Source organism: Ceratotherium simum, chromosome 3 (assembly GCF_057802395.1).
Source record: "Ceratotherium simum simum isolate JZ-2026a chromosome 3, ASM5780239v1, whole genome shotgun sequence".
Classification (NCBI taxonomy): Eukaryota; Metazoa; Chordata; class Mammalia; order Perissodactyla; family Rhinocerotidae; genus Ceratotherium; species Ceratotherium simum.
In genome coordinates this window covers 87333397-87347651 of record NC_141902.1, presented here as the reverse complement: position 1 = coordinate 87347651, position 14255 = coordinate 87333397, and the positions used below count along the sequence as shown (strand labels likewise).

At 37.9% G+C, this 14255-nt stretch overlaps 1 protein-coding gene across 9 annotated transcripts in view; it reads left to right on the top strand.

Moving 5' to 3' along the window:
• The window catches only part of CHD2 (chromodomain helicase DNA binding protein 2), a 117672-nt gene that overhangs the window by 12812 nt on the left and 90605 nt on the right, over window positions 1-14255 (top strand). For 4 of the 9 annotated variants that reach the window (XR_015551625.1, XM_087428895.1, XM_087428891.1 and 1 more), the window contains exons 1-4: window positions 2065-2653; window positions 6248-6479; window positions 10301-10387; window positions 12085-12146. Coding sequence is in view for 8 of the 9 variants with exons in the window: in XM_087428895.1 (XP_087285021.1) it covers window positions 2547-2653; window positions 6248-6479; window positions 10301-10387; window positions 12085-12146 (488 nt within the window). In the remaining variant the exon portion in view is untranslated. Of the gene's footprint in view, window positions 1-2064; window positions 2654-6247; window positions 6480-10300; window positions 10388-12084; window positions 12147-14255 lie in introns of those variants that run through there. The other 5 variants (XM_004431912.3, XM_087428892.1, XM_087428894.1 and 2 more) reach the window with 2 other exon arrangements.

Sequence of the window (14255 nt, the reverse complement as noted above, 5' to 3'; positions counted from 1 at the left end):
TATGACTATTCACATTTTATTTTTAGATTTTCATACATGCACATTTAGATTATTTCCTTTTTTGATCTTATGAGCAGGGCTCTAAACATTTTTATACTTCCCGCCTCCTCATGAATTTGATAATTTGTTTAGGTTATACACCCACAGATTGGATTGCATGATTCGTATGCATATTTTGAGGTTTACTGGATAATGCCAAGTTGCTTTCCAAAGCCTCTACTGATTACTTTTTCAGTAATGGTATATGAGTACTATTTTCCCCACTTTCTCGCCATCATTTAGTATTATCAGACTTTTTAATTTCTGCAGAGCAGATGAGTGTAAAATAATTTGTTGTTTAATATACACTTCCCAAATTACCGTAGAGGTTTAATTACCTTTTCATAAGTTTATTGGCCATTTCAGTTTCTTTTCTGTAGTTGCATGTCCATTTCTTTGGCCCGGTTTTCTATTTGATTTTTCTTTGATACGTAATTCTTCATGTGTTGTATGTATAATTCTTTTGTTGTGTGTACATTGAAATTTCTTTCCTCAGTCTGTTACTTGTCTGTTAACCTTGTTTATAGTGAAGCTTATTCTTTAGAATCATAGGACTTGAACCAGAGGTGGAGAGGGTCTTAAAGATGCAGTTACATTTATTTAAGGAACTAGATCCAGTATTCTGTATCAATAGGAAACTCATGACTTAATGATCTTTGCCTTTCTGTCCTCTTAAGACACACATAAGGGATTGAAAAGGAATTGTTCTGCATCAGCCCTGGGTGGTTTGATAATCTGTTTAACTGAAGAATGTATGTATGATGGGGACAGCAATACCACTCAGGTTAATAGCGTGGATCCCATAATTCAGACTGTGGGGGTGGGGGATGACATCATATACACACTCTTGGGTTAAGCCCCTTCTGTAAAATGAGGATAATTTGTCTTATAGGGTTGTCGTAGGAGAGGAGAATTTCTGCATATACCTGCTATATAAGTACTCCATAAATATTAGCTCATTGATAGAGCTTAGTCTGGAAATAAGTTTTATGGAATTCCAGTGTAGATTGCTTTGCATTTTTACCAGATTTTGCTTTCACCACCACCACCACCAACAAAAAAACATGCTCTGCCAAGCAGTGCTGCCATTTTGTAAGTTTAGGAAGATCACCACCACCCAAGTGCTGAAATGGCAGCTATTGGGCAGAGAACCCACAGGCTTGCTCTTTTAAGAGAATGTTGCTGTGCCGCCCTCTTGTGGCCACTTGGAAAACGGCAATTAAAAATTAAAAAGGGAGAAGTAGTAGTTAATCCTGCTTGCTTTTCAAAGTTGTAAAGAATTCTTAATCACTTCATTTTTGCCTACTTCTAAAAGGATTTTGAAGATATACCAAATCCTTATCCACAACTGAAAAGAAGTGTTAAACTTTTTTTATAAGCATTTATTTTCTTTTGGAATATAAAAATCTCAGTTTTGACTTGAGTCCTTTTTATTTTTGCATTGTATTTCCCTTGTAGTGATTGCAACTTAGATTTTGAGTAATTTTCAGATAAATTTCTTTTTCATGAGGATTCTACGTGGTAGATAATGATTGCTGAATATTCCATTTTTAATTGCCTTATAATTATTATGCCATTGGAAATCAGGTAATTTTATTACTTTTTGGTTATGCGAAAGCTTAGTTAAAAGACTCCTCATTTGCTAACTCTTTGACGGTTTTTGTTAGAGTCTTGTGGATTTTCCACATTGTCTTCTCTAGGTCACCATTGCAAACTACAATTTAGTTTAAATAGTATTTAGTATTATAATTAGGCATTAATAGCAAATTTGCATAATATTTCAGGAAATATTCTATCCTTTGAGAGAATAATTAGACTATCAGTGCCTAAATATGGAGGTATTTATAGTTTTTTTTTTTTTAATATTCCTTTTCCCTTTCAATATTTAGGAACTTGTCCTCCTAGAAGTATGCAAATTAATTGTTATGCCTTTATTAAGAATCTTTTAAAAAAACCGTTTTCCTCTGAATATTATTTTAAGTCTATTAAATTTAACTTACTGGTTCGAAAAATAAACACCTATGAAATAACACCTATAAAAAAGAAACACCTATAAAAAAATAATTAAAACCTAGTCCTACTCTCATTCAAATCTTTACCTCGTTTTGTGGAGGATTGGGTGTACTTACATCCCTTGCCTTGGATTTGACTCTTTTGGTTGGATTTATTAGCTATTTTAAACATTAAAAAGATTAATACTTACATAATGAACACCTATGAACTCACCACTCAGCTTCAGTCATAAAATATCACCAATATCATTCTCTGATCACATCTGCCTCCCTCATTGCTGAAAATTCCCCCAGAGGTAAATACAGTTGTGAATGTGGTGTTTGTTTTTTCCTGGGTTTGATTTTCATAGTAAGTTTTTTTTTTTTTTGGAATTACACAAGTAGTTCATGAGATCCACTAGTATACTTCAAATAACCCATCCAAGAGAATAAACCCCTGTTAGCAATTTAGTGATTAAAATGTGTTTATGCACATAGATATGTGCTGATAGAAATATGGCTGTTTTTTACCTAAAATGTACTGTATGTGTTGTTACATGTCTAGAGGTCGCTCTCCTACACCAACTCGGAAATACAGAGCTGCACAAGAAGACATGTACAAGGTTATTTATAATTTTATTGGTTTACAGTGAACAATTTGGAAATCTAAATATTCTACTCAGAAATAGAGAAATATGGAAGTGTATCAAGGATATTTGTAGCTTATTAGTTAAGTGAATAACTTGAAAATAACCTAAAAGTCTCATTAATAGGGGACAGACTAAATAAAATGTAGCATATCATACTATGAGGCAGTTCGAAGGGAGTGAAATGTTTAGACATTTACATGTACTCTGACATGGGTATTGGCATTGGACATTTCCATTATATCGGCAATGATTACTGCTTTTCAGCACAAAACACTACAAGGATTTCTAGCTAACCAAACTGTTGTAGTTAACTTGAGCAGACCAACTCTGCTTTTTTGTGGCTTTCTGGTTCTTTAAGTTTGTAGTTTAAGATTTTCTATCTTGTTGGAATGTTTTATGTTTCGTGGCAACCATACTGTGGTCCTGTGACAATTGTAGTTGGTGGTGATTGCAAAAATATGATTCTAAACTTCATCTCTTGTCTGGAGTTAAGCATTATAGTAGTTAAAAAACTAAACCATTCATTTCAAAAGGATTTCGAAAAGATTGCATATTCTAGCAAAGTCACTTAAGTCCCCCTGTCCATTCTTTTCTTTAGTATACCAGGCATGGGGAACATCAAAGACTACGACTTAGCTCTCAAGTCTTTTGGGGAGGTGACCAAATTACTTGTATAAAATGGAACAAATGGGAGGCAAAGTAGTGTAGATGTTAACAGCTGGGGCTCTGGCGTCGGTCTTCTAGGCCAGGATGTGTGTCATTGCTAAAAGTGAGGAGAGCCAGTGGAGTATGGTGGTTGCAGCTCAGACTCGGAAATGAGGCTGCCTATTTTCAATTTCCAGTGGTAGTAACTGCTATGACAGAGATGCTATAATGGAGTATTATGGAAATACCCATAGGCACAAAGTTTAGGATTGGAAAGTGCAAAGGATGTTTTCCTAGAGAAGGTAATACCTGAGGCCTCAAGAATTAAAGAGGTATTTAGCTTTAGGTGGAAGCAGAGGTTGGAGATGAGCAATACTAGGGCTTACTTTCTGCTCTACAAGTAGTTCAGAATGGCTGGAGCAGTGGGAGTAAGGAGAAGGAATGGTTAAGAGATGAGTCTTGAGAAATTGGCAGAGGCCAGGTTTCACGGGGCATGCTGAGATTGGATGTTACCAGTGCCCATGCCCAGGGTGGCTGGGAGGATGTGGGCAGCACTAGCTCCCTAATCTTTCAGGCCTCTCCAAGTACTCAGCTGCTTCCGCTATATAAATGTAGCTTCCGGGTATATCCCTAACACCTTTCAAGTAGACTGCCCTTTCTAAATTCCTTACTTATAAGGAAATTCTGGTGCTGCCTCTACGTTTCTGTCAGTGAGCAAATGGTGGAGGCAAAACAAATAAATTGCAACTAGTGCCATGGATTGTGTGGTACTGTCTCACCAATGGGTGCTAGCTGGGAAGGACTTTATGTTAGAAGGGGAATCTGAGCTTGAATGTGAAATTCTGAAATTTCTAATGTTTGGGTAAGGCTTTGGCGTTTGTAGAGTGCTGCTTTCATTTATCGTTTGATGCTCTCATGACCCTACAGGTACAGTCACAGAGGATGGCACAGGTTAAGAGATGGCACAGGCCTGAGATGATCTAGGACTGAGACCCAAGCCGTGGATACCAGAGCCTGCACTTTTTAACTGTACTATCCAGCCTTCCTCTTTCTTATCTCTTGCCTGGTGACCACCTTCTGATTGGTCATAGGTGGAGAATAAATGACTTAAGATGCCTTAGTCACCTGGACTAGTCCACTTTAACTGTGCAAAGGGCCAAGGAGTGAGGAAATATAAGGAGGCCCTGAAAGTGTTGAGCCACAGTTAAGGATGTCTGACTGGTTTTGGACATTGTCTATCAGGAGTAACATTTATTTTTTGAGTCTCTTAAGATTTTGAACCCCTGTGGTAAAATAGAAAGAACCCCTGTGGTAAAATAGAGTATGGGCTTTAGAGCCAGGCTTGGGGTGGAATCCCTGCCCTAACCCCCAAACCCCCTTTCTAGTTTTGTCATTGACTAAGTTACTTAAAACAGCTGTTTTTTCATTCTGCTCATGGTGATAATAATGCCTAATGGTGTTGTCATGGGGAATAGGCAAAATAATACATATAAAGTACTTAATGCAGTGCTGGGTACCTATTCGATGATCAGGCAATTAATAAATGGTTTTTCTCTTCTCTGCCCCCTCCCCCCCATTATTCTCACTGCTTCCTCATCTTAACTGAAAGGCCCCTGAACTGTAATGTGCTTACTTACTATGGATCACATGGGACTTTTGGGTCGATGCCAGTTTCCAGTGTACTGCCAGGTTTGTTCTGTGGGCGTGTTTGTCAAGTGATATGACCTCATTCCTAACTTGGAAGATAACAGTGGTGGTAAATACGAAGCCTCCCTTCTTGACCCTTTCTGGCTTCATGCCATGTCTCTTTCGTGTCCTGGTTGCTAAACTCAAGGACTTTTCTGTTAAGTTAATGTTCCTCTGGGGTGCAGGTTGCCACTTGCCTCCCTTTCTCTGCTCTGCCGCTCCTAAATGAAAAGGTAGTTTTTAAGCGAAAGAGTTGAGTGAGCTAGCTGTCCACGTCTTTTCCTGTAGCATCCATCAATTTGAAGTCTTTTCTCTTTCAAGTATCTTCACTCCTACCAGCATGCCCCTGAATTGCTTTTTCACTACTGAGAACAGGGGGGGTGTATTCCCTTCTCAGCTCCCAAGGTTGATATTTTATCTTCCCACAGCTTTCAGTTGTTTCAGCTTTCATTGCCTACTTAGGTTGCTCTTTCCTGAGGGGTGTTCGGAATGAGAAAGGGCGGGGATGCAGTTTTTATTGGATTAGTCATTCACAGTCAAATCAGAGTGCTGTTTTTGTTTATTTTGTTCTCTTAAGTCTACTAGTTGTAGCACTCACTGCAGGAGATTCCAAGGCAGGACCTCTGGTTTGGGGTTAATGTGTATATGTTTTTATGTAGCTCTCCAGATGAGCCTAATTTGCACCTGTTGTTGAGAACCACTGATTGGATAATTGCAACCAGATTGCATTCTTACCCTTTGGGTAACTCTGCCCTAGTTTGGTTTTGTTCTGTGTTGGTTTTTTCTTTCCCCTTTTGATTTTGTTTTTGTCTTGAGGAGGGAGGGACTGATACTGAACAAGTAAGACTTAGTGGATGCAGACAGATCGGCTTGGTTTCAAATCCTACCTGTGTCATCTTTGGAGAATTACTTAACTCCTTCCAAGCTTCAGTTTTTCCTCATCTGAATGAAAGAGAAAATAATATCCCCCTTCCTAGTTTTTGTAAAGGAGCTAATCTATATAAATTAGCTGGTAAATGGCATCATGTAAGCACTCAGGAAATGGTAGCTATTAGGGATGTTGAGAATGATAGTAATGACATAATTTGTAATATAAGAACAAAAGTGAATTTGAAAATTTTGATCCTGTATTACCCAAATTACTATCCACTGTCATTTTACTGCTAGGATTTTTTTTTTTTTACAGATTCATGTGGCAGTTTTTAAATCTTTTTTTTTTTTTTTTTTTTAATTAAGTCATTCAGCATCTGAAGAAGCTTCGGGTTCAGACTCAGGCAGCCAGTCAGAGAGTGAGCAGGGCAGCGATCCAGGAAGTGGACATGGCAGCGAGTCGAACAGCAGTTCTGAATCTTCAGAGAGTCAGTCGGAATCTGAAAGTGAATCGGCAGGTTCTAAATCTCAGCCAGTCCTTCCAGAAGCCAAAGAGAAGCCAGCCTCTAAGAAGGAACGGATAGCTGATGTGAAGAAGGTATCTGCTTTGCTGTACAGTGCAAATGTACTGCCAGCTAGGACCAGCTAGCAGACCTTTATTTCCCATGGAAAACTCATTAGTATATCTTGATAATGAAAACTACAGCCACCTCTTCTAATAATGTACTGTGTATGGATATAAATGCAGACTGCTCTCTGCTTTACCAATTGATATAGTGGATACAGGGCTATAAGGAAAATCATTACATGAACCATCAAATTATAGGACAGAAAAACAAATTTTTTATAGTTTTGGTTTTTAACTTTTAAAAAAGGCAGTTAAAATTATTTTTTTGTACAATACTGAATAATACCGGAGGGAATCATTGACAGATGATTGTTGAATGCAATTGTAAAGTTTAGCGATGGATAATTGTAATCCAAGAATAAGGGCAGTTTTTGTTACCTGAATAATGGAAGAGAAATACTTCCCACAGAAAAAATATGATCTGTACCTAGGCAGTGTAGGTATTCTTTGTTTAACACAGAAGAGTCTTCCAGCAAAGAATGCAAAAAGGCAAAAATTGAGTTGCATTGCGTTTTCTCATTGGTGCCCTTACTTAGGGATGCATTCCTTTTGGGGAGAAATTAATGACTTGGTCTAATTAATCATAAGAATGCAGCTCATCTTTTAAAATTCCATTTTGAAACCATTATGTTTGAATCACTGAAAATACAGAAGAATGTTTCTTTTAGAAATCTAAAAATAAAATGTCTTAATGAAATTAAGAGCTCTATGCTAAGTCAGTTTTTATTCTTTTTTTTCGTGAGGAAGGTCAGCCCTGAGCTAACATCCATGCTAATCCTCCTCGTTTTGCTGAGGAAGACTGGCCCTGAGCTAACATCCGTGCTCATCTTCCTCCACTTTATATGGGACACCGCCACAGCATGGCCTGACAAGCAGTGCGTCAGTGCGCTTCCGGGATCCGAACCCGGGCTGCCAGCAGCGGAGCACGCACACTTAACTGCTACGCCATGGGGCCGGCCCCCGGTTTTTATTCTTTTAAGATAACAAATCTACATCTGTGCACTCAGATTTTCATAGTAGTACAAGAGTACAAGTAGTACTCAGATTTCATAGTAGTATAAACAATTTTAAATTACCTGCATGTTCTACAGAATAGCTTCAAAAAACCTGAAATTAAAAAACAACTGCTTCTAACTCTTGAGACATAATTGGGATTAACTATGTTATTTCAGTTCTTCTGTTCCTAGTATAATCATTGCTTAATGGTAAATGACCCTTAGGGGCCCGTGGTAGGTTGGGGAATACTGATGGTAGTGTTAGGGATAGGAAAATGAAAGTTGTCCTTGCCAATTAACTCATCACCAGAGAAGTGAACTTCAGACACCCAAGTGTTGTTCCTTGTTGCCTGCTCAGTGTGTGGTGGACCTTTCACAAGAGACAATTCAAGTGGTGACTTAATTGCAGAAAGACCCTGCATATGTAGAAGTACTACTTAGACATCTTGCTGTGTCATTAAACTCCGAAATTTTTCACCCAGGCATGTAGCAGAAGGCCTTGCTCTGCAATCTTCAGAGCCTAATGTCTGAACCTGTACCTCTGTACTTCTACACTGGGTGCTCTTTCCAGAAGACCTCAACACGTTTTTGAATGAAGTATAATGGACGAAAATAAGTCTGGATATAACTTGCTTCTGTACAGTGGAGAGTTCTTTACATGTAGAGATTAGAAACCATGGCTTGCATAGTATTGCATAGTATGTTTAAAACTTTCTGAAATCATGTTGACTGGGTTTCACAACTGTTAACCAGAAGACGTTATGTATTTGACTTCATTTAAAAAGATGAAAGGGGAACTAAGAAAGAAGGGAAAGCATTACTAAGACAGAATTTTGAGATACAAGTATAGCTTCAGGCAGAAACATTAAAATATACTTTAAAAGTTAAGCTGATCAGTTCCAAGAAGTTAAAGTTAACACGTAGGTGGACATACTAGCCAGTCAGAATGATTAGATTGTGACTTGACTAATTATTATTCTAAACGAGAACTTCTAAAAAAGGTTTTTTTAAAGATGATTTTCTGTATACACGTCCCTTTCACATGGTAGCTTTTTCACTGAAGAGTTGAACTAGTTATCATTAGCCCCCAAAAGGACAAATATGAACACAAGATGATTTTAGGATGTAAGCATTATAGTATATACTGTAATAAAGTCCCAACAGGTAGCCTGAATGCTTGTCTAAAATTTTAAAATAAAACTAATTGATGTAGTGATATTTAAATAATTTAGCCACCGCAGTTAATAAAAACTCCATAAATAGCTGTGTTGAATAAAGTAATTTCATAGCTCTAGCAGAGATCCAAAAAGGAGTAGGGGTGGGAGTGGGAGTGTCTCCTTCCTTTCTCTGCCAGATTTGTTCAGTGTTCTGCATTTGCTGCATCTTCGCCTGTGTTTCCTACTACTTGGTTATTCCTAACTCCTTCTGGTTGAACCTTTTGTCCTCTGACTCTGGGATTATTCTAAGGCTATTATGGATTTTCCACCTTTATAAACTAAGGACACTGGATTACATGATTATGTTGGATTCTAGTCCTAGAATGCCTGTTCCTGGAACATCTTGCTTGGAACATCTTTTCTTTTGAGGCCTTGTTTTTCTTCAGCTTACTCTGGCATTTTTTTTTTTTTTTTTTGAAGGCACTGTTGATAGTGTCCTCCCTTGGCTTAGTGACATTGTGTTTTTCTGGGTCATCTTCCATCAGTTTTGTCTTTTGGGGTCTACTTTCCACACATTTTACCAATCGCAGCCAGTGGCTTCTCCTCTTGCCTCACTTTCTAAATATTTTCATGACGTTAGCTGTCACCTGTGTTTTGAGGACAAACCCACATTTTTAATCTTGGCTTTCAAGCATCTCTTCTACATGTTTAACTCCTGTTAAACATCTTCACTTCAGTGTTGCGTAATCTGTTCAAATTCATTTTGCGTATATGTGATTGATTTTATTACAAGAACAGTTAGCAGTAGTTATTTGTGGGAAGGGGAGTGAGGTTGGGGGTAAGACACTAGTCGTTAGAGGTTGAGGAAGAAGGAGGCTTTTACACTTTTTCTGTGGATTTGTTGGTTTGAGTCTTTTTATAACATGGTGTTAATATATTGTGAAAAAGATTTTTCTCTTCAACTAATCCCTTCTTTAAACTTTACTTTTTTGATCACTGGTGAGGATGGTTACTAAAAATCAGGTAAAGGCAAAGGGCTAATTACTGCTGGAGAATAAAATCAGGTGTATTAGAGGAAGGGTGGCAGTGGTTTTCACTTGGAGAACTTGTAGCTAAATGTTAGAGACACCTCATCAGTGTGGATCTGGCGTGTTACACGTCCTGAGGAATTTAAAGGGATACAAATACCCTGATTCTTATTTAATTGGACCTGGTGAGGCCCTGCTTGTTTTTTGAGTTTCTCAGGTGGGTCACTGTGCAGTCAAAGCTGCAGCTGAAAGCATTAGAGGACTTAATTCTTCAGTAAGTACTTTGTCCTTAGTGGAAGCAATTGTTCTCTTACCTTGCCAAATTATTCAGCTGTAAGTTTATATTTTAATGGTGGGTGGGCAGTGTACCACATAGTTTAATAGCTATTTAGCAATGAAGAGGCATTGTTAAACTTTAATGTGTGCAAGGATAATATGCCATATTCTTTTTGAAGAATGTATTTTATTGTCTCATAAACCAAACTAACAGAGCAACCCTTTTGATATTTAGTTACTTGAATTTTCTTAAATTGAAATACGTGTTCCAGTAATGAAAATAGTAAATGAGGGTCAAGAAAAAAAGATTCACGCGTGGTCTATTAATTTTACAGATGTGGGAAGAATATCCTGATGTTTATGGGGTTAGGCGGTCAAACCGAAGCAGACAAGAACCATCACGATTTAATATTAAGGAGGAGGTAAGAAAAAAAATATTTTAAGGGGATACATTTAAACTCCTTATCTTACCTCATCCTTTCCGACTCTGGTATGTATTACCATTAACAAGACTGAACTTCAGGCATGAGAATTAAGTGACTTTAATGTGAGCGTTCTCAACTTAGTATGGCAAGAAAAGCCACATGTGGCTTTTAAAAAAAGAATCTTAGCAGAAAGATCATGTCATAATAAATGTTTCAGTAGAGTGTTAGAGTATTATACAGAGCTGGCCTCAAATTTTTTTCTCTTTTTTGCATTTCTCACGGTGAAACATTATAGCAAGAAGTTTACTTTTTTAAATCTCTAGTTTCTGAATGTCCTCTATTTTGTTAAATGAGTCACTAACTTGGTGAACAAATATAATGATGGAAGTAGTTTCAGATTTATTTCTGAAAAAGGAAGGAGAGTTTGCTTAAGTAAAGTATTTTATCTTATTTCCTTAAATTTGGTTTCCTAGCTCATTTTTAGTTGTGCAGTGTGAAATGTTTCACACATATTTACTCTCTGATCTAATTGTGAGAGATTGAATAGATTGGTGATTTCTAAAATTAGTATTATGTACTGGGTTCTGTTGTTTCTGTAGAATCAGACTTTTCTCACCTGTCTCAGTTTCTGTGATTTTTTTTTGGGTTCTTACCTCTGTGTTAGGTTTATGGACCACATTCTGAAGAGATGTTCTTTTGTCTCTCAGTGAAATGTGCCTTCTCTGCATTCTTAGGAGGACTTGCTTTTCTTAACTATATAAAATCCTTTTCATAAAAGTTAAATATTAATAGCCAAAGGTTACTGGGTTGGGTTTTTAGTTAATGTACTTCAAAAATCTAATTGACCGTAACATCCGCATTGCATTTATGGTGTTTTATTTTGAGTGACCTCTGAACTGGTTTGCCTTAGCTTTCTTTTCCCATAGTGTCTAGGACTAGGTTACTGAGACGTTTGTTATAACCAATCACATAGTTGTGTAAATCTTTTCCTCTTTTGTACATAGATTAACACATTCTCTGTAGGACACAAGACTAACAGCAATAGGAGTAGTTTGCCATTTTGCTTAATTTTGGAGAAAAAGAGCTGTTCAGATGTCTCTATAAACTTTCCTTGGCCTAGCTCTGTCAGCAGAGCACTGTTGGCTCGTGACTGAACGTGCTCTTTAATGAGTTTAAAATGGAATAGATTGGTAGTCACTACCTTTAATGGTACATTAAATGTTGTGGCATTTTCATATATTCTAGATCTGCAGTACCCATTACCGTCACCACCAGACATGTGGCTTTTAAAATTTATATTAGTTAAAATGAAGTAAAATGAAAAATTCTATTAGTCACACTAGCCACATTTCAGGGGCTGAGTAGTCACATGTGGCTGCTGGCTGCTCTGTTGGACATTGCAGATACAGAACATTACCATCATCACAGAAAATTTTATAGGACTGCCCTCTTTTAGAAGTCAAGCTGAGAGATATTTCCTGGCGTTAGAGATAACTCAGTAATAACAGACAGACGTTAATTTTCAAAGCAAAACAAGGAGGAGCACCACCAGACAAATGCGTAAGTTTCTTTCTGTCTAAAAGCTCATATTGAATAATGTTATATTGAGTAGATTGTTGAACCAGGGCATAATGTTGTCCCCAAGAACTGTGAATTAAAGTCTGTAATCATTTTTCCCCTCTCACACACTGAAGGCAAGTAGCGGCTCTGAGAGTGGGAGCCCAAAAAGAAGAGGCCAGAAGCAGCTGAAAAAACAGTAAGTCTTTCATGGGGGAAATTATTTAATCTAGTATTTCCAAACGTGTCAGCACTTTTGGGACTGCCTTCATTGTGTCTTTAGTCTACCCTGGTCCCAGAGTCGGCTTCTGTCTCTTATCGTCTTGGGTTATTGTCCATCTTGACCTGCAGCTGCAGCAGCAGCATTTGAAGCCCCAGATTCTCAGTTTTATACATGTGAGTGTTCCACACGTGTCTTGGCTACTTCTTGGGGTAGACCCCCGCTTATTTCATCTGATAAGCCCAATTATTTTTTTCTTAAAAAATGTACACAAATACCAAATATATAGATATTTGGTGTTCTATCCTAGTTAAGCAAGAAATAAATTTAGATTTGCCATTTTTCATTTTCATTTGTTCTTTGTGTTGCCATGGCAAAATTATATTGGTTGGACACACATTTTGGTATTAAATTTCATATTATTTCCAAATAATTTTAATATTGAAATTCAAAAGCCAGAAACTTTTAATTCTTGGGCTTAATGTGAAATTCCTTTATGACATAGATTATACATTTATTATTTTTAAATTTATTTTAAAAATTCTACTTATGGTGAAAGAATACTTGATTTTTTTGAGAAATAATGAAAATACGTTTTTTGGAGTGCTGTGGATCCCTTTGACAATCTGAATTCTACAGCCTGTCTGCTCAGAATAATGTAGATATCAAAACTTGGCACACAAATTCAGGGGGTTCTTATGGTAAAAAGTTATCCATGGTCCCTATTAAAAGCGCTAGGTGCATATTCTCTATTTCCAAAAATTAGTAATCTTTAGGCCAAAAATTTGGCCTAAGGCAAAGTAATTTGAGTTTTTTAAACCCATTTCCTCATCTCCAAAATAGAGTAATACTTATTCTGCCGACCTAACAGAGTTACTAGAAACCATGCTAAGAAATTGCCCTTCCCAGAGCACATACAGTTTTCCTTTGTGTTTTAAATATTTAGTTAGAGTTGGAGAAATAATAAGTGTAGGCAAGCCTGCACTTCTTAGCATCCTAGAAGGCTTTTCTCTTCTTCTTTTCTTTTTGGTGAGGAAGATTGACCCTGAGCTAACATCCGTTGCCAATCTTCCTCTTTTTGCTAAGGAAGATTAGCCCTGAGCTAACATCAGTGCCCATCTGCCTCTATTTTGTGTGTATGGGATGCTGCCACAGCATGGCTTGATGAGCCATGTATAGGTCTGTGCCCGGGATCTGAACCCACGAACCCTGGGCCACCAAAATGAAGTGCGTGAACTTGACCACTACGCCACCTTGCAGGCCCCAGAAGGCTTTTGTCCCATGGGCCTGCTTGGGGGACTCTATTCTCAGCTTGCCTTTTGGGAATTCCATGCCTGTGCTCTTTCCTGCACCATCTAACTATTCTGCTGGTCTCTTGTCTGGGCTCTAAAGGGTGCTGTACTTGAAAACTGTGACTTCCCATGTTAATGATCTTATCTGGGTATGCAGAAGCCTGCATTTTTTCAGCCACTGTAGAACACATCAGACTTACTTTTTTGACTGGCTCCTATACTTATTTTCCCTCTCCTATCAACCCTAAGAGATCTCCAAAGTCGGCAACTCTCAGAGGCTCTCACGGATCTTGCTCGCTCCTGAGTAGAACCTCTTAGTTCCTTGTAGCGGAGTGTGTCTTCTGTAATGCTGCTTCCCTACCCCGCGGCTCTTCCTTAGGAACTTACCGGGAGCTGAGGTAGTTCCCCTCATGTTTGTTTGGCCACTGGGCTAGCCTCACTTCCTGCCATCCTTTGGGCAGCTGGTGAGTACTGGGGCTTATGAGAAGGTCTTCTCCTGAGTCAGTTTAATTATGATTAGTAAGACTAATTAGAGGAGGCCTGCAGCTGCTAAGACTCAAGTTGCAAGGGACAGCACTTGAAGGGGCCCTCTGTGTCTGAGCAAGTGTAGCAGAACCTAGTGTGTGGGCATATGAATTTCAGAATTGAGAGAGACTCGCTCAAAGGGGGTGGAAATTTTGAAATATTATTACAGGGAAATGGTTTTCTGAAACCCTGCAGATTGTACCACAGATTTTAATAGTTTTTAAAAAGAGCTTTTTTTCTAACCTTTTTTTTTTTTGGAATTAATGTCAAA